We start from the raw sequence: 25,934 nt of genomic DNA, 5'->3' as shown, positions 1-25,934 counted from the left end.
GGAGTAGGGTCACCTGTCCAACCTCATGGGTTTCTCCGGATCCTCCAGTTTCCTCTCACAGCTAAAAACCCTTACGCGCAAGCGAGTTATTGAACTAAAAATGAACCATGTGTTAGTCCCGAAATCTCTCTCTCTCTCTCTCTCTCTTCACGCCAAATTTGAAAAGATCTGTTAAAACCGTAGCTTCTGTCTGTCCACAGGGTTTTCGGGAAACTCCTCGTGATTAATTGTGTAAACGGATACACTACACTACTTAGCTACGAGAACGTAGCTAAAAACGTTGAGATATACTGATGTGCTTGTTTTTAGATACGATTGGGTGCCTTTAGTTCCAAGTGGCAAACTCAATTTCTTTATTAATGCATGTAACATCTTAAAAATAAGATAATTTTATACTATTATGACTAATTAAACTTACATTGGCTAATGTAGTGGCACAACTATCGCCTAACTCCAAATATTTGCGTTTAAATTAATGAAACCTTGTTTTTATCCGACATACACCGCCACATACACCGACATACACCGTTCCTAGTAACCGCTTATAATGTTTCGATTTTAAATACGAAATTTTATACCCGTTTCTGGTAGGATTATATGCTTAATTGTAGTTGGATGTGACAGAAATATTGTAAATAACAATAATCAATCGTTACTTTGATGAAAGATATTGTCACTTTTGCTTAATTATGCCCGATGTGATTTGCGTTGGGCTTTGAGCTACGTGGAACTAAATAGCACCATTTCTTATCTCGAAACACTGAGGGTTGAGAGATGAGGTTTGTTATCTATACACTACTATATTCCAACATCTTAGACTACTCCACAGGCACTTGGAGGGATTAAAAAAAACTTCCTACTACTGCTTGACTACTCATAGTTTTAGTTTTTGGTTGCACCCGATTTTTAACAGTGTAATCGCCTGCTATATTCGACCAGTTTACACTATTTATATTGTTTTTTTATTACACCCGGTTTAACTTTGTTCTCGCCTTAACCCAGACACGTCATCAGAAATGTGTCTTCACACAAGATTGTCATTCAACGACGGTGGTGGAAGAAAGCAGATTTGGGGTAAGTATGAACATACCTTATTTTACAACTCGTAAGTTTCTGTCAGAATATTTCACAGGGTATACAATATTCATTTCAGTTTGATGATTTTATAAATAAATGTATGTACAATATAAAACCCCTTCAGTACAGCAGCGATATTTTATGTAGTAACGCTATTACATATGTCGATAAATGATCGCACGTTTAAATGATTATTTATACAATAGCAATCTGAAGTGATGTGCATTATAGCCACTAACAACACATAATGACGATATATAGACACAAATATATAAGGTCTGTCATTGAGTCAGCTGGCGTGGTTTAAATTCACCGGTTATACGTGACAAGGGGTAGGCTCGCCGGTCCAACCTCGTGGGTTTTTCCGGGTCCTCCGGTTTCCTCCCACTTCTAAAGAGAAAAAATTGAACCATGTTAGTCCCAAAATGACCCAGTTTGTGTCGAGTGGATGTTAAACTCTCTCCGGGTCCTCCGGTTTCCTCCCACTTCTATAGAAATAAAATTGAACCATGTTAGTCCCAAAATGACCCAGTTTGTGTCGAGTGGGTCTCTCTCTCTCTCTCTCTCTCTCTCTCGCTCTCTCTCTCTCTCTCTCTCTCTCTCTCTCTCTTTCTAAAATAGCCATAGCTGATCCGAAAGGAAAACTTGAATGTTGGCCAACTTTAATACGAGTTCATAGAAGTCGTCTTCTCATAAACTCAATGCTTGTCCCCAAATTTAACCATGCCTCACGCTTATCCGAAGGGTCACGGAACGTTGTATATAGATACGGTTCATCCTCCATGGCCCAAATGCTTCGTGGGGTTTTTTCCGGGTCCTCCGGTTTCCTCCCACTTCTAAAGAAATAAAAATGAACCATGTTAGTCCCAAAATGAGGGGACGTTAAACTATATCTCTCTCCCTCTCTCCCTCCCTGTCTCTCTCTCTCTCTCTCACTCTCTCTTGGGATGAAATTCAGAGGAGACTTGATAACGTCGTACCAAGACCAAACACACCAAATGAATTGCGCCAGGCTTTTCTGGGAGTGTGGTTCCAGGTGCCAATGACATTCATCAATCGTCTGGTCCACTCCATGTACAGACGCTGCGCTGCTGTTATTGACACTCGCGGTGGACACACCAGATACTGATGTATAGACTGTGTACAGACTCTAAACCTTCTCGTAATGTCTTGGAATTGTGATGAATTAATCACTAATGTGTCAACATACAGTTCACAAAAAATTGTTTTGATCCATTTAGTAAGTCGTTTTCTATTTCTAGAACAATTTGATTAAAGTGCCTCTCTGATTTTGAAATCGTACTGACGTTTCTTTTTTGTTTACTTTTTGGAAATTCAAGTTACTAACTTGAAAATTCAAGTTACTTACTTGAAAAATTGAAAAAAAGAATAATAAAAAAAAATATGTGGCCCTATTACGCTTCCGTATAAACACATACATATTATATAAAAAATATTAAAATGGATGAAAATGTACAAGGTATATATAGTAGTTAATAAATGTGGGATAATTAATCCTAATAGGCTAACATAACGATAGCAAAAATATTCTAATGATGGTTAATATTTAAAATAACATTCAATGTCATTCACTAATTACTTATAGAAGCATTAGGTAAGATTTAGATAAAGGACTGGCTATTCTTGCTCTAATAGTTCAAAAATGGATAATGAAAAAAGAATATGTTGAAAATTAAAGTAAAATTACTATATTTTGAGCGAAGTTATGAATGTTTGAAGTTTATACATAGCCTAAATTGTCTCGATTGTCTCGATTTTCAGGCCTCCAATAGGTAGTCTTCGTGAGTGGGTTTCCATATTATCGCTTAACGAAGATATGGAGGACATTGTCTAATTCACTCAATATCTAAGCCATCTGATGGTCTTGGAAGTTGATTACGGACTTGTCATGTGCATAATTGTCTTAATAATCTACATTGATAGGGATGGGGTGTTAATTCAGCTTAATTTGCAGATGTTTTTAAATATTAAAATTTTCGGTAAATTCCGATTTGGGATGCAGTACATTAAAGATACATTATGTAAGATTTAGATAAAGAGCTAGCCATTCTTGCTATAATAGTTCGAAAATAGATAATGTAAAATGAATAATTTGAAAATTTCATTCAAATTACTCTATTGCGAGCAAAGATAATGGCCTTTGAAGGTTTGACAAGACGTGTGCAATAATTTCAACCACGGTACTCGTTGTTCGAAGCTAAGTCTCGCTCCTCCATTTTTAGCTTAAATCAAAATATGGCTGAACTGTTCTAATCTATTTAATATCGGAGATATCCCATTCAATCGAGAGTTGATTATGGCCTGGATAAGTTAGTTAATGTCTAATTAATAATTTAGATAACATTTCAGGCCTAAAGAAAGATCTGCAATAAGCAGTTTTAGCTTTTGCATAATGTATGCTTAAGTTATCTGGATAAAGCTTCTGGTTTGTAGTTTAAATACACAAGCAAAATTGCATTTTGTAATTCGTGTACGTGGATAGGGTCGGTGGAATTAAAGAACAATATTGGTGTCAGTCATTATCACATATGTCATAGAACTCGTTAAACACGTTCCAAAACAGGGAAAACGAGAAAAATAAAATAGTCCATACATTCCCTTGTTTTTATTCATTCTATATCTTAAAAAACATCGCAATGTACGGACTTTTGTTATTTTTCTCGTTTTTTTCTTATCTAGTGACAGTCAATTGTCAGATATCCTCTTACAGTCTTACATAACAACTTTTGGTCTTCGAAGGAATTATTAGTGAGCAGAAATTCGCCCGTGTATCTGTTATCACCCTTTACTTCATTCAGTTATATAGAGGGATAACTCGTGTTTTCCTTTTGCGTTCGTCACTACCGATTTTTGAAACCTTGATTCGCCTCTCATCTATCGTAGCAATGATCTCAGTGTTAAAATTATATTTGGAACGTGTTTAACAAGTTCTATCACATATGTGATAATGACTGACACCAATATTGTCCTTTAATTATAAAGGCACCCATTGTGGAGGATAGTAGTCCGCTCGGACTGTCATATTAGCTATTTTTGTTCCTGGTTCTGGAAACAGATGATAGTAAACAACATCCCCCCCGGAAAGATAAGCCACCCACCAGGAAAATGTTCCGGAGGTAATTACTGTATGGTTACATTTGATCATCACAGCCAAATCAAGCGACACTTGATCCGGAGTGTTGTGAGAATAATACACGTCCGGACCTTGATCCAAATTATCTTCAGCCCAGTAAACATCATTGCTGATCATAATAAATAAAATATTTGAATATTTCCGAAGAAAATAATTCATCGCTTTGTAATAATACGAAACGGGGGCTGCTGTAAATCCCTTGGACCTTTGCCGCACAAAGTCTCCTCTCCGCACATGAACTCCTATAATAACTGCACCTTGTTTTTTCTTTAAGGCAACTGCATCTCTTATAAATTGATCGGCTGCTTGAGAAATATCATCATGGAAGACAAAATGTTTCGTAATTAATTCTTTTCGAACATTTTCAAAATATTTCCACGATTGAAAATAACCATCGATGTACGTATTGTATGGACCTAAATGTTCTGTGTGTCGATCGTAGGATGCGACCATTTTTTCTTCATAATATTTATAATCTCCGAGATCCCCTAAATTTCCGACTTGCGCAGGCAGATTGAAAAATTCCCACAAATAGTTATCAGCGGATATCACTGGTAATAAATTATTACGTCGACTCACTCCAATTAAAGTAGCATAACAAAACATATTATTTCCAGTTCGTCCCTTAAATGAAACCATCAATTTTGGAATGTTGGCCTGTGACTTTAAAATCGGTTTTTGATTCAGGTGACGACGTTTGATTTTTGATTTAAATGGATCTATGTAAAGGTAGAGTAGTATCACCAACACCAATAAAAACATATAAAACAGTTTTTTTTTCGAAGGAAGACTGCCATGGTCATGTTTCACTGTCTTACGTGCTGACTTTCCACTTGATCACCATTCTGAAAAATATAGGGACAAAATTAAATTCAGATAAAATGACAAAAATTAGGTTTATTAATTGAAGTTTATCGGTACCTTAAAATTTATTTTTACCAAGAGACAGTTAAAGTAAAATATAAAGAAGTTAAGATGGCCGTCACAGAATGAGAACCATTAAAGTTGTCTGACATTTGAACACAGAACTGTTAAATTTGATACTGGTGTCAAAAATGGAAAGATTAAATAGCGAAGATATCATAAAATGCCATGCGAGATCCCAGTCGAGCACTATCGCTGTAGAGTATTGCTCCATGAAGGCAACGATGATTTACTTCGAGACATGAACAAATGAATACAAATAGCAAGACAAGAGAAGATTTAAAGTTTTCACGAATGAGCTAAAATTCAAGTTAGTATCTTGAAAATTCAAGTTAGTATCTTGAAAATTCAAGTTAGTATCTTGAAAATTCAAGTTAGTAACTTGAAAAATTGAAAATAGAATAATAAAAAAAAATATGTGGCCCTATTACGCTTCCGTATTAACATTCCCGTAACTTTAATATATTTTTTAATAGTTATGAAAAAAAACCCCGGAAATAAATATATTGCAAAGATAATACATTTTAAAGATTAATTTTTCTTTGATAAAAATACCACTTCCATCAAGGGTGATATCGCAAACAAATGAATATTGGTAGGTCTAAATGAATTTGGAAAATAATCTGAAGTGAAATAATTTTCTGACTCTCTAGATGGGTAACACGATTTACCCAAACTCACCCAAATCTACCATTATTTCAACTTATAAGACAATCATGTATATTGATATTTGATAATATTGTTTATGACAAATTGTCGTTTTTAATTTACAATTGTAATGTTTTTGTGTCAAGATGCCCCTTAAAATGCGATTTCCAAGCAAATTTGGAAGTAGTAATCAAATCCACCATTATTTTAACTCAGATCACAATAATTTATATCAATATTCGATAATATAATTTATATCAATATTCGATAATATACCATTGTTTATCCTAAATTGTCATTTTTAATTTAAAGGAGCTAAGTCTCTAACTCAATATTTTACATACTATTTGAACTTGACACACAAATTAAACTAAAGGAGGATCCCAATACCCAATATTTAAGAGAGAGAGAGAGGTGGGGTTTAACGTCCACTCGACACAAACTAGGTCATATCGGGACTAACACATAGTTCAACTTTATTTCAATCATTCGCTTGCGCGTAGGGGTCTTTAGCAGTGGGAGGAAACCGGAGGATCCGGAGAAAACCCATCAGGTTGGACAGGCGACCACCTCCTTGTCACGTACAACGGGGGAATCGAAACCCCGCCAGTTGACTCAATGACAGACCGTATGATACAGCGCGCACGTGCTAACCATTCGGCCATCCAAACCCCTCTAATATTTAAGTCACAATTAACATTTTTAATCAGTCCACGTGTTGTGTACTCTATGGTTTCGGGTGCCACTTTGTAATGAACAAATAAAAACATGTCCTACAACACAATGTGGTAGGAATTAGTAAAGGATGATTCACAAACGACAAAATAATTTCAAAAACGTGTAGAATGCACTAAACATCTGAGGATCAATTTGAACTGTTCAAGTATTTCACCAAACCTTTATATTTTTTTCAAAAACTGAATATTAATCACTTTACATACATTCATATTATCGGTACATTAATATGTGCTTTTAGAACTATTTTTGTCTATTTCAAAGTTAAATAAAAATAGAGTCGTACGCTCTTTAAAATTGTAACGTTTTTCTGTCAAAATTCCCCCTCAAAATGCGATTTCCATGCAAGTTTGGAAGCTGCAACCAAGGGACATAACTCGTGTATTTGCATGAAATCGCTTGCTTCTTGCTTGGAAATTGCATTTTGAGGGACATTTTTTAAAAACAAAAGCATTATGAATTTAAATTAAAAATGTCAATATAATAATTTATTTCTATTATCAAACATAGATATAAATTATTATACGAGTTTGGGGTTGGATGGCCGAATGGTTAGCGCACTCTGTATCATACGGTCGGTCATTGAGTCAACTGGCGTGGTTTCGATTCCCCGGTTGTACGTGACAAGGAATAGGGTCGCCTGTCCAACCTCGTGGGTCTTCTCCGGGTCCTCCGGTTTCCTCCCACTGCTAAAGACCCCTACGCGCAAGCGAATTGTTGAAATAAAATTGAACCATATGTTAGTCCCGAAATGACCCAGTTTGTGTCGAGTGGACGTTAAACCCCATTTCTCTCTCTCTATTATATGAGTTGAAATAATGGTGGATTTGGGTAGATTTGGGTAAATCGTGCAACTGTGTCTAGATTAAGCATGGTGCATAAGATTTGTCTATTAATGGACCTTTAATAGATGTATTATAAGGTCCATGGAGTTCATGCAGGACGGAGAGCCTGACAAGGACAGCTGTCTAGTCGTACAGATGAGACGAAAAACCGAGGTCCCGTGTATACATTGGCATGCACGTAAAAAATCCATTCACAGTTAGAATTCGATATAAGAACCGTCAGTATCAAATTATAACCTTCGAAAGGAAAATCTGAACCTCAATCTACCATTTTGTAAAACCAGTTCATATTCTAATAGTTTCTTTCCCTGCAAAATTAAACTTTGGAACAACTTATCTGAAAATATTAAAACCTCACAAAAGTTAAGTACATTCAAATTGGGCTTTCGCATGCGTATCCTTTAATTAGACCACTACTATATTATAATACTTGAAATAGGAAAGAAAATATCATCCACTGCCAATTAAGAAATAAAGCTAGTAACTTAAACAATCACTTATTCTACCATTTTATTAGTGAAACAAAAGTGTGCCCTAGGTGTAATTCTGCAGACGAAGATAATTACCATTATTTTTTCATGTGTCCAGCCTACTCTGCCCCAAGAACAATTCTAACAAATAATCTACACCACCTTAACAAAAATGTTACAATTGACCTGATCTTATATGGCATCCCCTCTACTAACGGCGTTGCCCATGACGATGTTTTATCATACAAATCTTCTATATATCTATATATATATTTGTGACTGTCGTTTGTCTGTCTGTCTGTCTGCTCGGACCGGAGAGTAACATAGGCCAGGTGGCGTTAGTCTACCACTTCCGGTTTCGGAGTTATGACCCCCGAGCGAAGCCAGTCTGTTCGAGGTTGGCGGCTACACTAGGTCTGCCCCGAGTCTGAAATTTGGGGTATAGGAGTAGCTCGGACCGGGGAGTAACATAGGCCAGGTGGCGTTAGTCTACCACTTCCGGTTTCGGAGTTATGACCCCCGAGCGAAGCCGGTCTGTTCGGGATTGGCGGCTACACTAGGTCTGCCCCGAGTCTGAAATTTGGGGTATAGGGGTAGCTCGGACCGGGGAGTAACATAGGCCAGGTGGCGTTAGTCTACCAATCCCGGTTTCGGAGTTATGACCCCCGAGCGAAGCCGGGTATCCTGCTAGTATACTAATATTTGTGATTGTCGTTTGTCTGTCTGTCTGTTCGGGGTTGGCGGCTACACTAGGTCTGCCCCGAGTCTGAAATTTGGGGTATAGGGGAAGCTCGGACCGGGAAGTAACATAGGCCAGGTGGCGTTAGTCTACCACTTCCTGTTTCGGGGTTATGACCCCCGAGCGAAGCCCAGTATCCTGCTAGCGGCTACACTAGGTCTGCCCCGAGTCTGAAATTTGGGGTATAGGGGTAGCTCGGACCGGGAAGTAACATAGGCCAGGAGGCGTTAGTCTACGACTTCCGGGTTCGGGGTTATGACCCCCGATCGAAGCCGGGTATCCTGCTAGTATTTAATAATAATAATAATGACTTTATTTGTGAAGGGTTGAAGATTAGGCTATAATAGCCTTTCTAACATCCTGCCCTTCATAGAAAATATATTACAAAAGATATAGACTGATGCATTAAATAACACACCACAATAATTTACAATAGAGGAAAATATATACAAATCACTTAAAAGATTAATTTAAGTATATATGCGAGTTCATAAAACAGAAAGTTCGAATATATAGATATATCACGTATCAACAAATGTACAACATGTACATGCTTATAATATGGAGATATACAGAATACATGTGCAAATACATGCATAAGAAATATAGGGGGGGGGGGGCTTTTTTAGGATAATATATTTGGAGTAGATTTAAGGTAAAGGAAAGGTATTTTCATGAAAAGATTCAAGTTATTTAAAGTTTTTAAAGAGGGGGGCAACGAATTCCATAGTTTTTGGTCCTTTACAGCGTATGCTCACTGCTTTTAACTATATTAATGGATGGCTTGAGAGTAGTAAGTTTATTGTTAAGATGATTATAAGGAGTTTGATAATAAGGTAAGAGGTCAAATAAGTAATTTTTAGAGATATATCCGATATGATCTTTCCAAGTTAGATTATGATCGAGAAAAACACCCAATATTTTTACCGAGTAGACGGCTTCTAATCGTTCATTACGTAATTTAATATTCAAAGTAGCAGCAGGGAGGATATTTCTTTTTTTGTTGCGTCGTAATTTGCATAGTTTTTGCCTTTGATATATTTAATCTCATATATACACCTCAAAATGCCTCGTTCGACATTTTTGTCCAAACGTGGCAAAAACGTATTAAAATTTTTGCCATAATGGTAAAAACAAAATGCCACGTTTGTCTGGAGTTCCAAAACGTATTTTTTTTAAATTGCCATGTTTTTGGAACGAGGTATTTTGTCCAGAACGAGGCTGATCACAAGGTTGGATACACGATTTTTCAAAAGGGTTGGGGGTGGGGTTCACCCAAACCAAATATGCTCTTCCTGTTTTTATATAATAAACGACGGGTTTAAGATGAAAACGTATCATGTATATTGAGTTAGTTGCTCGGTCCAAGGTAGAAGATTTTAATGGCTTTTAACACAAAATTAAGCAGTTTTATTCTCCAAAATATAGTCCAGATCGACCCTTTATATAAGAATCCAGACGTAGGCCGGTCACCTGAAGGATGAAAATGTAATTATCATTTTTAATATAGTTGCTTGCATCGCCCCGCTTTGCATGTCATTATATAAACATAAATTGTGTCTATTTCATTTTTCGATGGATTTTAATTTAATTGCTTTTGCAATTTTTATACATACACCTGAGTGCCAATTACATAACATTTTATGAGATATATTAAATATAATATCGTTTATTATATAAAAAAAGGAACAGCATATTTTTAATTAATAATATTCAAAGGCCTAAAAAAACAATAAGTGAGTTCGCTTCGCTTTGAACTTGGCTGTTTTCCGTTGGAAATATTGTGTGAACATATGAAACTGCAACAAAGAACTTGGCTGTTTTTCATTTCTCACATCTCTTTGTTGGAAATAATGTGTGAACATATGAAACTGCAACAAAGAATGTAACAAACTCTTTTATGCAACGAATGTCATTTCTAGTCGACTTTGCCTTGTGGTTTTTTTCTTTACATAATCGCTTGAAAGTGTCACCAAATAATGTTATGATGTCCTCGATACGCTCGACGAAACTTTGGTTTGACTGAACCCCACCCCCAACCCTTTAGAAAAATCAGGTATCCAACCTTGTGAACAGCGTCGTTCTGGTCAAAATACCTCGTTCCAAAAACATGGCAATTTAAAAAAAAATTACGGTTTGGAACTCCAGACAAACGTGGCATTTTGTTTTTACCACGTTACAACGTTGCAAAATTGTGGCAAAAATTTTATAAGCACATTTTTGCCACGTTTGGACAAAAATGCCGAACGAGGCATTCTGAGGTTTATAGTGATGGTTTTTCTCACACCAGGCTTATACTATATTGGCGTCAAGTTGAAGTTTGTGTTCCAACTCTTTGACAGTAGACCCAGATGTGTAGATGGTTGTGTCATCCGCAAAGAGGTCCGTTTTAGCGGATAGGTATAAAGGTAAATCATTTATAAAAATATTAAATAATATGGGTCCCAATATTGATCCTTGGGGTACACCGTGATAAATAGGTTTAATCTCAGATAATATGCCATTAACAGACGTGCACTGACTTCTGTTTGGGTTTTTTTAAGTAGGCTATGATTATAGAAAGAGAATTTATTTTCTAGAAAATTTAAAATTTTTACACTTGTCAATAAGAATTTACTAAGTCAAGAGTAAAGACAAAGAATATTGCTCCACAAAGGAGATTGTTGTTAATATGTGTTTTCAGTAATATGTGTTAAGGCTGTTTGACAAGAGCTAGGTGTACGGCAACCAGATTGATTACTATATAAAAGTTGATACTTATTTAAATAATTGTTAAGATGTTTTTGAACATGTCTCTCAAGAATTTTTGATATATTTGGAAGAATTGATATCGGCCTATAATTATTGGGGTCATCTTTGGTACCGCCTTTATGAAGTGGAATAACTTTAGCTTGTTTAAATAAAGAAGGATACAGGTTATGATTTATTGACAAAATAAAAAATGTGCGTGAGATTAGCAGAAAGCTAAATAGGACCTAAGCGGAGAAAAAGTGGATTTATTGAATCAAGACCGACTGCCATGGAAACATCTAATTTTTGTAGGGAATTAACCACATTAGTTGTTTTCATAAACGGAATTTTGAAAGAAACGCCATTGGGTACTTCAAGAGTTTACATAGGTTTTTAAATTATTATCACCAAACCTTATATTACTAGGGGTATTATCTGTATGGGCATTGAGTATTTTATCGGCTACGTTAGAGAAGAAGTCATCAACCATATTGCTGTCCAGTGGTACGTGGCGATTGATATTACTTTTGTTAGCTGCTGAGTTTAATGCATTCCATATTTGTTTAGAATTTTGTTATCTCCGACCAGATCCTGGAGTTACTTTGATTTAGATTGATTAAACATTGTTTTTAAACGATTTCGACATTTTTTATATTCGGTATCGTTTTTCTTACTTTTATGGAAATCACACTGTCGCATTAAATTCAAAATTTCACTAGTGAGCCATTGAGGTTTGATAGCACTCTTAACACGTCTAGTTCTGATAGGGGCATGGTGATCAATTATTGGTGTTTCTAATTCATACTAAATTTGAAGAGCATCTGTTGGGTTATTTATCAGATAAATATTTTCAAAGTTAACTAAGCGTAAGTCATGCATGTAATTATCTTCAACGAAAAGATCTGTTTGCAACATACATGTATATATATGTTTTGTTTGGTGGATCTTTACTCCTCTTTTGGACCAAGTAAAACAAGTTGGAAAGTGGTCTGATATAGAATAACATGGCACTTTAGTTTCAATAATATGGTTTGGGGCAGATACAATGACATGATAAATAACGTAGAAGTTGAATTTGTAACACGGGTTGGAGAAGAAATGATTTGTATTGTTAAAGTCTGAAGCTGTTTTTCTTTCAAGTTTTTCCGATTTTCTTCAAACAAGGACAACTTTGCACTGAAAATTCTACACACGCTTCGAACGACGCAATTTTGATAACTTCTTTTTAAAAGCGGCAAGTTTTCCTTATAAGTAAACCGATGCCGCATCGCAATTGTATAGGCGTATGTACATATCACTTACTGTCATACAACCGAGGCATCCCAAACTTAGGCTGCCTGTCTACAGCTAGCTCCGCCTGATAACAGGCCCTAAGCTAATTACCAGACAATTTAATTCCTACATCGACGATTTTAGTAGAAAACACTGAATGTGCTTTTAGTAATTTTTAGAAGTATTTATTTCTCTTCTATTGTCATATTGAATGAAATTAAATATGTTTATTTAGCCGCTGTGTGTATGAAAGATGTCAAACTAATCAAAGCCGAATCACAAAATAGTCCTCTAATTATTCAATATGGCGGCGCCCATAAAAGGTAATTTCACAGAGGCGGTTTTGTTTGCGAAGACAAATTTAGGAGTATCTAACCTTGTTTTGAAAGATAAACAGATTGAAACTCTAAAGACAGTTTACAATGGCAAAGAATGTATTGCAATATTACCCACTAGTACATATTATATATCGTTTTTACCAGATTGGCAGAAGTTGACATTTTGCTAAAGACATGTGTTTACATAAAACACGTGCGTGCTCGGGTTATTTTTACTCTGTTGTGTACACAAAGCTGTAGTCCGGTCGATAAGTCCCGCCCCAAAATGATCACGTGGGCGTTTTAAATGCCGGCTAACTGGGGAAGTGATCATAATGACGTATGACGTAGATGGATCGCTGCGTACAGTTTGACAACCGAGGCTAGATGTAGAGTAATGGAATCTGCCGAGGTTTGCCGAGTGTCATTGGTCCTGTCATGCGCAGAGAGTACAATCTTAGTAGTAAAAAGCGAGTAAGATTGTACTCTTAACGCATGTCGAGATAGCGGCAAAGGATGGACCGTAGGCATTCTGGATTTATGTGATTTATGTGCAAATACATATCATAGAACTCCACTATAATAGAAAGGAAGTCCGACTGGTCGTTTATGTTATACATCGCATGCGCGAAATAGATGTACCACATCTTACTTCCGGTTAAATAAAAACCTGAAGAAATGAGTATGAGTCCAGTGAGCTTTAGAATAAAATAAGAACAAAATGTCGTCTGCACAACTACCACAAGCCTACGATCGTCATGCTTTATCTCAGGTCTACTTGTTTTTGGTGTATCAATGGGCGTACTCGATTGAACGTTCGGGAATTAAGTTCTCTCAATCCCAAAAATAGTGACAATCGAGTGAAAATGGGTACTTCGGGCTACAACGCATGCGTCGACTGGATATATAAATATCTCATCCAACCATGCAGCCGAAACCTGTTCGTCGTGTTTAATTACGTCACAATTCTACTCACACCACCTCCGTCGTCGGGACTGACAGAACTATGACAGGGCTGAATTCCGCGTCACTCGATTGCAATTCTGCCAATTCGGGACGTTCCAGACTGTGAATCGAGCATCCCCATATTACTTCAAGGTTTCTTCATAGCGACCCCACCCCCACCCCCAAAGTATGTTAGTGGCTAAAATTTATTTTTTAGATTGTAAGAAAAACTGTTTGCTTGTAACATCATTAGATATACCGTATAATAATAAATAAAAAAATAAATATGCTTTTATTAACTTCATTCAATATGTCGAAAAATTCAGTTAAGTTTCTATGGAAATTCTCTATAGCAATTCAGACCTTCATAAATGGTCTCAGCCAATTTCAAATGTGCTAACGGTATTTTAAAAAGATATGGATGGACACTGAAATTTTAATGTAAACATTTAAAAAAAATCATTTGAATGGGTAACACTGTCAGTTTCTAAGCCGTGATTTAATATTGAAAACATTATCATACTCATTCAAATCCAGTTGTATTGGTGTATTGTCAAGAGGTATTACACATTCGAGAAAGTAGGTTCAATAGCTAAAATGCGTATAATGCTTGGTTATACTTTCAAGTCAGATATAGTGTCTTTAGACTTTATATGCAAGTTAAAGTTACAATTTCATATTTTTAAGTTATATTTTTAAAATGTATTTAAAATAAAGCCCTAAAATAGACGGTATCTATAAACAGTCCTACCTTGTTAAAGAATCATCCTATTAATCCTATAATTCACTATTGCTAGTTGAGAAATTGGCAAAAATATCATTTTCAACTTCAAATTGGGAAATAAACAAATATTGTAAGCTTCATCTAAGTCGGATAACAATTGTGACCCGTAGAGTGTCCACAAACCAATGTCGACAGACGTCCGGATGAACAATGGTAACAGCATAATACGTGACAATACGTCCACATGAAAATGTGGGCGAATAAAAGATGCTTAAGTATTGATAAAGAAGTTTTTTTTTATGTATTGGGTTATTCTTTGTTAATATCTGTAATTATTAAAAATGAATAAAGGAGTTCTTTTTTTATGTACCGGTATCTTATTGTTGTGTAAATATTTGTTAGTAATATTGTTCTAACAAAAAAAGAAACCTGTACGTATGTACTTAAAAGAACCCTTGCCAGTTCAAAATCGAAGAAGCATGGACTGATAGACGCTGTCCGGGCAAAATTCTCCTTCCTTGCATTTTACAAACAGTCATAGAATAAAGATTACCACATGTTACCCTAAAGAAATACTGAAGTATTGTATGTATTGACAAGATGTTAAACCCCATTCCATATATGTTTATGTTTTACGATTATATACAATTTAATAAGCCCATAATAGCATTCATTCATTTTAAACATACATTATGCAAGAGCTAAATGGGCCTATTGCAGGTCTTTCTTTAGGCCTGAAATGTTATCTAAATTTAATTAGACATTAATTAACTTATCCAGACCATAATCAACTCTCGATGGCATCGCTATCCTATGATGTTTGTTGGATTAGGTCCCAATTTGCTGTTCGACTTCCATTCATAATTTAATCATGAAATGGATAATCGAGACTATGTTTTTTATCCTACCGACTTTAGTAATGGATAATCTAGACTATGTTTTTTATCCTACCGACTTTAGTAATGATGATCGAGGCTAGGCCGAAAATTCAATCGCTAAAATCTCGGTTCATAGTGGATCAATTTGACTGAAATTTTCAGCAAATTCCGCTTACAGTATCTAGTTTTTAACTACGTGTATTATAGTGAGAACTGCCAGCTCTTGATCTAATCTCCCATAATGTATCTTTAAATTATATTTTCATGGTTACTTTTTCTCTATTTTTTTAAAATATGTCATATCAAATTTTCTACCAATTGAGTCAATGAAATGGGGTTTAACGTCCTACTTTTCTGCACCAATCGGGCTAGTGAAAATGGGCATACGCTATGCAATGTGGTATGGGGGAATTTTCCCTGGGCAGTGGCATTTCTTCATCGAATCCCAGATGTGAATGGTTCTTTGATGTGCACGCCAATGTGTACGTGGGTTTGTTTTGTTTTTTTTGGGGGGGGGAGGGGGGGCACCTACACAACTAGACACTGTTCTTTGCCAGGCCCTCCGCCCTGCACTACCGACAGGAAGAAACCACGCTGCAAAATCCCGGGGAACTTTTTTATTGTGAATACAATATCAAGATTTTTATTTTTGCTACGAAAATATTTTGAATGCATCTTTTTTTTTTTCTTTCAAAATAGTTCAGAAGAATCAGTTAGGTGACAAAAATACATATGATTAAAAATAGAAATAAGGAAGTTAGAAATACGGTCTTCGTGTTAAAACTTCATAAATATCAGTTCATAGCCGTGCATTCTACCGGAAGTCACTTGCGGTACGTCGGTAAGCGTTTTTTTCCATCCACTGGAGCCATGTGTTATGACGTCATATGTGGATTGTAGGTTAGGATAAAGGTTAGGGTAAGGGCTGTGGCCTGCAGATTTCGTCAGAGTCTCGAGATGTAGACAGGGCTAGCCCTAACCCTAACCTTGGGCCATTCCTAACCCTTATCCTAGCCCACACCAGTGGATGGAAAAAAACTCTTACCCGGTACATCTACTTCGCGCATGCGATGTATAACATAATTCGGGTGATACAAAAATTATCCGTTCATATAAAATGCACTAAATTCATTATAATCACTTGAAAAATAACTCTTATATTTATGTTATCCAAAAATTAAACAATTTATTATGTTAAAATTATCCTTCCATTTATTATTAACTAATTTCTCTATAATCCCTTGGAATATCCAAAAAATTAAATAATTTATTATGTTAAAATGATACGTCCTTAAACACTATTTTTTTTTTAATTAGGTGAAAAATCACTCTTATTTTTATATCCAAAAATGTATTATGTTAGAACTATTCGTCCATATATTATACACTAAATTCTTTTTAATTGCTTGAAAAATCACTCATAGTCATATATTTTTATCTAAAAATTAAATAATTTATTATGTTGAAATTATAAGTCCAGAAATCATAAACTAAATTATTTTTAATTGCTTGAAAAATCACTTTTATATCTATATCCAAAAATTAATTAATTTATTAGGCTTATGTTAAAATTATCCATCTTTTCATTATTCATTAATAAATTCTATATAATTGCTTGAACAATCATTCTCAATATGTTCAAGTGTTATCTGTATTTATACATCGTATGATATGCATACAGAATAAATAAAATTATTATTATTATTAATGATAATCTTTTTACATTTTAAAAGATTTTACTTCAGTCTTCTTCAGACGTGAAAGGTTGCCCATCTCGGCCTTTCATTACTTTATTATGAATCCATATTTAGCCATCTACAATTTTATCATTTGTTAAATAAACAGAAGATTCAAGAACCGTACATATTCATTCTTGATTAAAATTTCCTATTAAAATCAAGTCTAATTAGGTCTTATTTATCGAGAGCATGTCCATGTGTTGACATCAGAAACTAGTTGACTTACTTACTTTCACCCACTACCGGAAGTCAACAGTGGGAGCGCGCGGTCTAGTATTGGTGTGATGATAATCATCGACCTGTGAAGACATTGGGGATGCTCGATTGTCAGTCCAGAACGCTCCGAATTGACGGAATTGCAATCGAGTGACGCGGAATTCAGTTGTCAGTACCGACAACGGAGGTGGTGTGAGTAGAATCCTGACGTAAATTAGACCTAATGAAGATGCTGTCGTGGTTGTTGGAGATAATTATTTTCTCATGCAGTCAGCGCATGCGTTCTAGCCCAAAATCCCATTTTCACTCGATTGTCACTATTTTTGGGGTTTGACAGAATTCAATTCCCGAACGTTTAATCGAGCATCCCCCTAAAGATAGTTAATGGATGCTCGATTCACAGTCCGGTGTGGCAGTTTCAGATGGTTCCTTGTGTGTGATGCCCGTTTGGCGCATGCGCAGTTGTAGGAGTCAACTCACACCGTTACAGTCGCGGTGTGCATTGACTCCTCGTGATAGGATTTCCCCTAAGATTTTCTTATGGTCAAATCAATATATAGACTATTATGTACCGATATTTACAGTATTACCACCAAGAGAGGATGCAAATTGACGATCTTTATTATTATTATTTAGTATATATACCCGTCCACAATGCGAACATTTTCTCTTGTATTTGGGCTGTCTACATGCATGTTTGAATGTATGGGATGGTATAATAAATTTATATTTATGTTAAAGAAATCGGAATAAGAAATTCCATACTTTTATATTTGTGATAAATGAAGCCACGAAATATCAAAGGCCTTAATCTTCCTTTGGAGGTGAATTAATTGATAATTTCAAGCCAATCATCAATTTGTATGGTTTCCACTGATCGTGCGTGTGAAGAACGACTAATCACTAAAAAAAAACAACGGTAACAAATCACGAACGATAGAAGTATCAATTTCAAGCCAATCAACTTAGATCCGTTGATCGTGTAACTACTCATCACTATTTTTCATCCACTTTATAATGTATTTAGCATGCTGACTGTAATGTATAATTTACATGCTGCCCGAAAAGGGTGTTTTATGTAATAAAATCTATCTATGTAACTATCTAAAACAACAGCTAATCACGATAACAAGTATGTTTATTAATGACAAAACTCTTAATCAAGTACATGATATACTTTTTCCTGTACTGACCAGGAACAAACTCGCACCGCAGGAAGTAGATATAGTTTCGTTGTTAAGGCAAACATCAGTTTCGGACATGCGCAATTGCCCAGGAGAAAACACACACCAGGAGTCAACTCAAACTATCACACCGGAACGTCCCGAATAGATAAATTTGTTATGTAATTAAACACGACGAACAGGTTTCGGCTGCATGGTTCGTTCGTTTCTAGAGTTTTACGTCCACTTCCACCTAAGTTGATATCGTAGACAAGTTCGGCTGCATCGTTCGTTCGTTTCTGGGGTTTTACGTCCACTTCCACCTAAGGTGATATCGTAGACAAATTCGGCTGCATGGTTGGAAGAGATATTTATAATATATTCAGTCGACGCATGCGTTGTAGCCCGAAGTACCCATTTTCATTCGATTGTCACTTTTTTCGGGACGTTCAATCGAGTACGCCCTAATTGTTCATCTTTTATCTCCCCATTCGGCAAACCTCGGCAGATTTTACGAATCTAAAGGCCCATTCTCACGGTGCGACTTGTAGTATCGACCCGAGATGCAGCGTGATCTCGCTAGTCGTACCAACTTTTACAAGCTCCCAACCAGATGAAAGCGAGTTGAGCGAAATAGAAACTTCCCTATTTGAGTCAACAGATCGTATGAAATTGACCAATCAGAGACGTCGAATATTAGTACAAACACGAGTTCTCTCCCTTTGTTGTTGGTAAACATGAACGCGACGCGCACCCATCAAGAGCAATATAATAGCCAGCGTCTCTTCGTCGCTTGAAGACGCCATTATGCTAAGACAAGACCAGATTATCGCGAGATTCCAAGTCGTATCAACTCATTTATATACGATACTACATGTCGATACTACAAGTAGTTACTACAAGTCGCACCGTGTGCATGGGCCTTAACGGGAGGTACCGGAATCCGCCGAGGTTTGCCGAATGTTATCTCCCTTGAAACAGGGTCGATAACAACAATAACAATGACAATGGTTACAGACCTAAATTTTGCTGGTAAAGTTGTCTGGTTATATATATATATATATATTTTAAACATGTGTTTCTATTTAAATACTGCCAATAATCATACTAAAAACATCCTTGAATCAACGGAACATACTGTTCACTGGAAGTTATAACTAAACAAAATTTTATTCTAATTACTACAGTACCGGTACCGTATCTAATTTATAATTTATTGCCATTGGTTGGTATTATTATTGGGCAAAAAGTATTTTATTGTCTAGCTAGAAGTGTGATTTTAGCATCACATAATCAAAGATGACACTGATGATGTAATACAATACAATAAACCATGGACCTTACAAATGAAATGAGGTTTAAAATTTAACGTCCTACTGTTCTACTCCGAACTGGGCTAATGAAGACTAGATAACAAACCTTAATCTCTCAACCCTCCGTGTTTCGAGATAAGAGATGATGCCATTACCTTCAATGTAGCACATGCGGGAGCGATTCACACCCGGCATTTGTAAACAAAATTGACAATATTTTTAATCAAAACAACGATTGGTTATTAATTTTTTTTAATTGTTATTTATAATATTTCTGCCACACCCAACTACAGTTAAGTATATAATCCTACCTGAAACGGGTACAAATCCCCTCTTGTTAAATCAAAGCGACAGTAGATTGCTTTTTCCGACATTTTAAATTTACGTCTGTAACACATAAAGGCGGGGCCTCGTGTGCAATAGCCAATTAAAGTACCCATCTGATCAGAGTTGCACAGTAGGTATTACGGGGTAATTATGAACGTCCGAATCAATTTTGATAAAAACAATGCTTGATTTACTTCATTGTCAATATTTGCTGATAAATGAATGTTGTTTCAGTAGATTGGACTATGTATGTGTAATAAGTACTAATAGTATAAAATTAACTTATTTTTAAGATGGTACATACATTAATAAAGAAATTGAGTTTGCCACTTGGGACTAAAGGCATCCGATCGTAGCTAAAAACAAGCACATCAGTATATCTCAGCGTTTTTAGTTACGTTCTCGTAGCTAATGAAGATGGGCATAGGCCTACGCCATACACATACACTGTACAGTGTCCTATGATAATAGGAGGGAAATTTTGCCCGGACAGTGACACTACGGCCGACTCTTATATGGAATTCTAACTGTCAAGGGGGATCTTTTACATGGACACGCCAATGCATACACCGGACCTCGGTTTTTCGTCCCATCTGAACGACTAGACAGCTGTCCTTTGTCAGGCCCTCCATCCTGCAACACAGGAATATCGGAATATCTGGATGAACTCCATGGACCTTATAATACATCTATTAAAGGTCCATGCACCATGCTTAATCTAGACGCCCAAATCCACCATTATTTCAACTCGTATAATAATTTATATCTATGTTTGATAATATTCTCTTCTTTATGCCAAATTGACATTTTTGATTTAAATTCATGATGCTTTTGTTTTTAAAAAATGTCCCTCAAAATACAATTTCCAAGCAAGACGCAAGTGATTTCATGCAAATACACGAGTTATGTCCCTTGGATGCAACTTCCAGACTTGCTTGGAAATCGCATTTTGAGGTGAAATTTTGATACAAAAAAGTTACAATTTTAAAGAGCGTACAACTCTATTTTTATTTAACCTCGAAATAGACAAAAATGGTTCTAAAAGCACATATTAATGTACCGATAATATGAATGTATGTAAAGTGATTAATATTCAGTTTTTGAAAAAAATATAAAGGTTTGGTGAAATACTTGAACAGTTCAAATTGATCCTCAGATGTTTACGTCTGTTTAGTACATTTTACACGTTTTTGAAATTATTTTGTCGGTTGTATCAGCCTTTATTAATTACTTCCACATTTTGTTGTGGGGTATGTTTTTATTTGTTCATTACAAAATGGCACCCGAAACCATAGAGTACACCTACCAATATTCATTTGTTTGTGATATCACCCTTGATGGAAGTGGAAGTTAAGCGCAAAGAATGAACGACTGTTGACAGTCAATAATGGGTTAGATTTATAGAGTAATGGGCATAATGCCCATAAAGGCATGCATGGTATTTTTATCAAAGAAAAATTAATGTTTTTTAAAATGTATTATCTTTGCAATACATGTATATTTATTTCCGTTTATTTTTCAGAACTATTAAAAAATATGAAAGTTACGGGAATGTTAATCATCTATACATAGAAAATGAAAAAAATAAACCCAATAAATTGTGTTGTTTTATTCAAAACACAGGTTGTTTTGGGTAATTAAAGCTGTTTTTGGTAGTTTTGGGGAAATCTATTGACCCATATATTTTGACCATTTTGACCATAAATTGAATTTTAGCTCATTCATGAAAACTTTAAATCTTCTCGTCTTGCTATTAGTATTCATTTGTCCATAGTAAATCATTGTTCCCTTCATGGAGCAATATTGTACAGCGATAGTGCTTGGCTGGGATCTCTCATGACTTTTATGATATCTTCGCATCTTAATCCTTGACAGTTCTGTGTTCAAATGTCAGACAACTTTAATGGTTCTCATTCTGTGACGGCCATCTTAACTTCTTTATATTTTACTTTAACTGTCTCTTGGTAAAAATAAATTTTAAGGTACCTATACACTTCAATTAATAAACCTAATTTTTGTCATTTTATCTGAATTTAATTTTTTCCCTATATTTTTCAGAATGGTGATCAAGTGGAAAGTCAGCACGTAAGACAGTGAAACATGACCATGGCAGTCTTCCTTCGAAAAAAACAACTGTTTTATATGTTTTTATTGGTGTTGGTGATACTACTCTACCTTTACATAGATCCATTTAAATCAAAAATCAAACGTCGTCACCTGAATCAAAAACCAATTTTAAAGTCACAGGCCAACATTCCAAAATTGATGGTTTCATTTAAGGGACGAACTGGAAATAATATGTTTTGTTATGCTACTTTAATTGGAGTGAGTCGACGTAATAATTTATTACCAGTGATATCCGCTGATAACTATTTGTGGGAATTTTTCAATCTGCCTGCGCAAGTCGGAAATTTAGGGGATCTCGGAGATTATAAATATTATGAAGAAAAAATGGTCGCATCCTACGATCGACACACAGAACATTTAGGTCCATACAATACGTACATCGATGGTTATTTTCAATCGTGGAAATATTTTGAAAATGTTCGAAAAGAATTAATTACGAAACATTTTGTCTTCCATGATGATATTTCTCAAGCAGCCGATCAATTTATAAGAGATGCAGTTGCCTTAAAGAAAAAACAGGGTGCATTTATTATAGGAGTTCATGTGCGGAGAGGAGACTTTGTGCGGCAAAGGTCCAAGGGATTTACAGCAGCCCCCGTTTCGTATTATTACAAAGCGATGAATTATTTTCGTCGGAAATATTCAAATATTTTATTTATTATGATCAGCAATGATGTTTACTGGGCTGAAGATAATTTGGATCAAGGTCCGGACGTGTATTATTCTCACAACACTCCGGATCAAGTGTCGCTTGATTTGGCTGTGATGATCAAATGTAACCATACAGTAATAACCTCCGGAACATTTTCCTGGTGGGTGGCTTATCTTTCCGGGGGAGATGTTGTTTACTATCATCTGTTTCCAGAACCAGGAACAAAAATAGCTAATATGACAGTCCGAGCGGACTACTATCCTCCACATTGGGTGCCTTTATAATATAAGGACAATATGTGATAATGACTGACACAAATATTGTCCTTTAATTCCACCGACCCTATATCCACATACACGAATTACAAAATGCAATTTTGCTTGTGTATTTAAACTACAAACCAGAGGCCTTATCTAGATAAATTAAACATACATTATGCAAGAGCTAAATCTGCCTATTTCAGATCTTTCTGTAGGCCTGAAATGTTATCTAAATTATTAATTAGATATTAATTAACTTATCCAGACCATAATCAACTCTCAACGTCATCGCTAGCCTGCAATATTTACTGGGTTATGATCCCATTTCCTGCTCAACTTTCCTTCATGATTTATTCATGAAACGGATAATCAAGACTATGTTTTTTATCGTACCGACTTTAGTAATGATGATTGAGGCTAGGCCGAAATTTCATCGCTTACCTCTCGGTTCATAGTGGATCAATTTGACTGAAATTTTCAGCAAATTGCCTTTACATTATCTAGTTTTTGACTATTATAGTGAGAACTGCCAGCTCTTTATCTAATCTCCCATAATGTAGCTTTAAACTAGAATGCAGTCTGTTTATTGGACAAGCGTTAATATTTATGGGGTGTGGGAGGTGTGTGGATGTTCTAGAGGCTTAACACATTAAATCACAAGGTCTGTCATTGAGTCAAGTGGCATGGTTTCGGTTCCCAGCTTGTATGTGACAAGGAGTAGGGTAGCCTGTCCAACCTTGTAGGTTTTCTTCTCTGGTATAGAAGTCTCTGAATGTCATTTGGTTTCTATTCTCCGTTTGTACTTGACAAGGAGTAGGGTCGCCTATCCAACCTATTTCCTCCCATGGCTAAAGACCCCTATGTGCAAGCGAATTATTGAAATAAAATTGAACCATGTGTTAGTCCCAAAATGACCTAGTTTGTGTCGAGTGGACGTTAAACCCCATCCCTCTCTCTCCCTGGAATAGAATTACTGCTTATTTCTCTAGTCATTATCATCATTGTCTAGTTGGAACATCGCCCAGTAATAAGCACAAATGAAATGAAATTGGGTTTAATGTCCCACTGTTCTGCTCCTATGCTGGGCTAATGAAGACGAAAAACCAAGGTCCCGTGTACACATTGGCATGCACGTAAAAGATCCCTTGACAGTTGGAATTCGATATAAGAGTAGACCGTAGTGCCACTGTCCAGGCAAAATTTCCCTCATAACACACTGTATGGCATATGCCGCGTCTTCATTAGCCCAGTTCGGAGCAGAACAGTAGGATGTTAAACCCCATTTCATTTCGATTGCCAGTCCAGAATGTCCTAAATTCAAAGAATTGCAATCATGTTAAGCTAAATTCAGTCCTGACACAGTTCTGTCAGTCCCGACGACTGAGGTGGTGTGAGTAGAATTATGATGTAAATAAACACAACAAATATGTTTCAGATGTCATGATTGGTTGAGATATTTCCTTGTGCAGATCATGACACATGCATTGTAGCTCGAATCCCCCTTTTCACTCAATTGTCACTATTCTTGGGATTGGGATAATTCAATTCTGGAAAGTTCAATCGAGTACCCCCATGGCTTACATGAAATAAATATAATATGTACAATTTTTGAGAAATGGAGATTGTCGTAAATTGATTTGTAGTTTCAGATGACTAGTAAAATTGCGATTTTGTAATCCCCATAGCCATATTTGTATTTTAGTTTAAATATGTTTCATGTATTTAAGTATGCATCATTCATTGTTTTTAAAAGGTGAGCGATTGCCCTCGAGCGTCCGACGCTCACCTGAATGTAGACTGAGTGGAGGTTTTTCTCCCTCTCCTTAAAATTGAAAATTGCTCTCCTTTACAAAGTCATGGGGGGTTGGGGGGGGGGGGTATTATCATTTATGAAACTGGGAATGACCCCCTAACATGCAGTTTTGATCTTCAGAACCATTTCTCATACACACAACTAATCACTCTCCTTAATTTCTAAATTACTCTTCTTATCGAAACTGGGGGGTTGGGTGGCCGAATGGTTAGCACATGCGCGCTGTATCATAAGGCCTGTCATTGAGTCAACTGGCAGGGTTTTGAATCCCCCGTTGTACGTGACAAGGAGTAGGGCTGCCTGTCCAACCTCGTGGGTTTTCTCCGGGTCCTCCGGTTTCCTCCCACTTTTAAAGACCCCTAATTATTGAAATAAAATTAAACCATATATTAGTCCCAAAATGACCTAATTTGTGTCGAGTGGACGTTAAACCCCATTTATCTCTCTTATCGAAACTGGGAGAGCTTTTTTCAGGGGAGTGATATTTTTAATTTGTTGATTTGGGGAGCTTTTTTTGGCTCTCCTCTAAAATACAAACAGCGCCTGATGCATTATGTAAGATGCATTATGTATGGTGTCACTCTCTGTGACTGACGATTGAAGGACTGAAAATTGAAAACAATCGTGAAAATATAGACTATTTCTTATCGAAACTTTATAAATTCACTCAGAAAAATGTATTTTGGCTGAAATTTGGATTATATTCATTTTTCTTTATCTATTATTTTGAACTATTTTAGCAAGAACGGTCAGATCTTGATATAAATCTTACATAATGCCTCTTTTAGTTTAATTTTGTTTTGTGTGTGTATAATCCACTACTTTATAGTGCCAACTGTACATATATGTGTTTAAGTTGAAATAAC

The 25,934-nt window shown here is 35.9% G+C and overlaps 1 protein-coding gene across 3 annotated transcripts; it reads left to right on the top strand.

Annotated features, from left to right (window-relative positions):
• Positions 1–1,057: 1,057 nt before the first annotated feature.
• LOC126824875 (galactoside 2-alpha-L-fucosyltransferase Sec1) lies at positions 1,058–25,623 on the top strand. Of its 3 annotated transcripts, XM_050554309.1 has the most exons (3): positions 19,567–19,608; positions 22,275–23,049; positions 23,089–25,623. In XM_050554309.1, exons 2-3 carry the CDS (start codon positions 22,317–22,319, stop codon positions 23,277–23,279), a joined length of 924 nt encoding a protein of 307 aa, XP_050410266.1. In that variant the 5' UTR covers positions 19,567–19,608; positions 22,275–22,316; the 3' UTR covers positions 23,280–25,623. The 3 variants fall into 3 exon arrangements, with proteins under 3 accessions (XP_050410255.1, XP_050410266.1, XP_050410242.1); XM_050554298.1 differs by lacking the exon at positions 19,567–19,608 and adding an exon at positions 1,058–1,074 and having other exon boundaries at positions 22,275–25,623; XM_050554285.1 differs by having other exon boundaries at positions 22,275–25,623.
• Positions 25,624–25,934: the final 311 nt, after the last annotated feature.

Source organism: Patella vulgata, chromosome 1, assembly GCF_932274485.2.
Source record: "Patella vulgata chromosome 1, xgPatVulg1.2, whole genome shotgun sequence".
NCBI classification, from domain to species: Eukaryota; Metazoa; Mollusca; class Gastropoda; family Patellidae; genus Patella; species Patella vulgata.
This window is presented reverse-complemented; position numbering and strand designations above follow the sequence as displayed.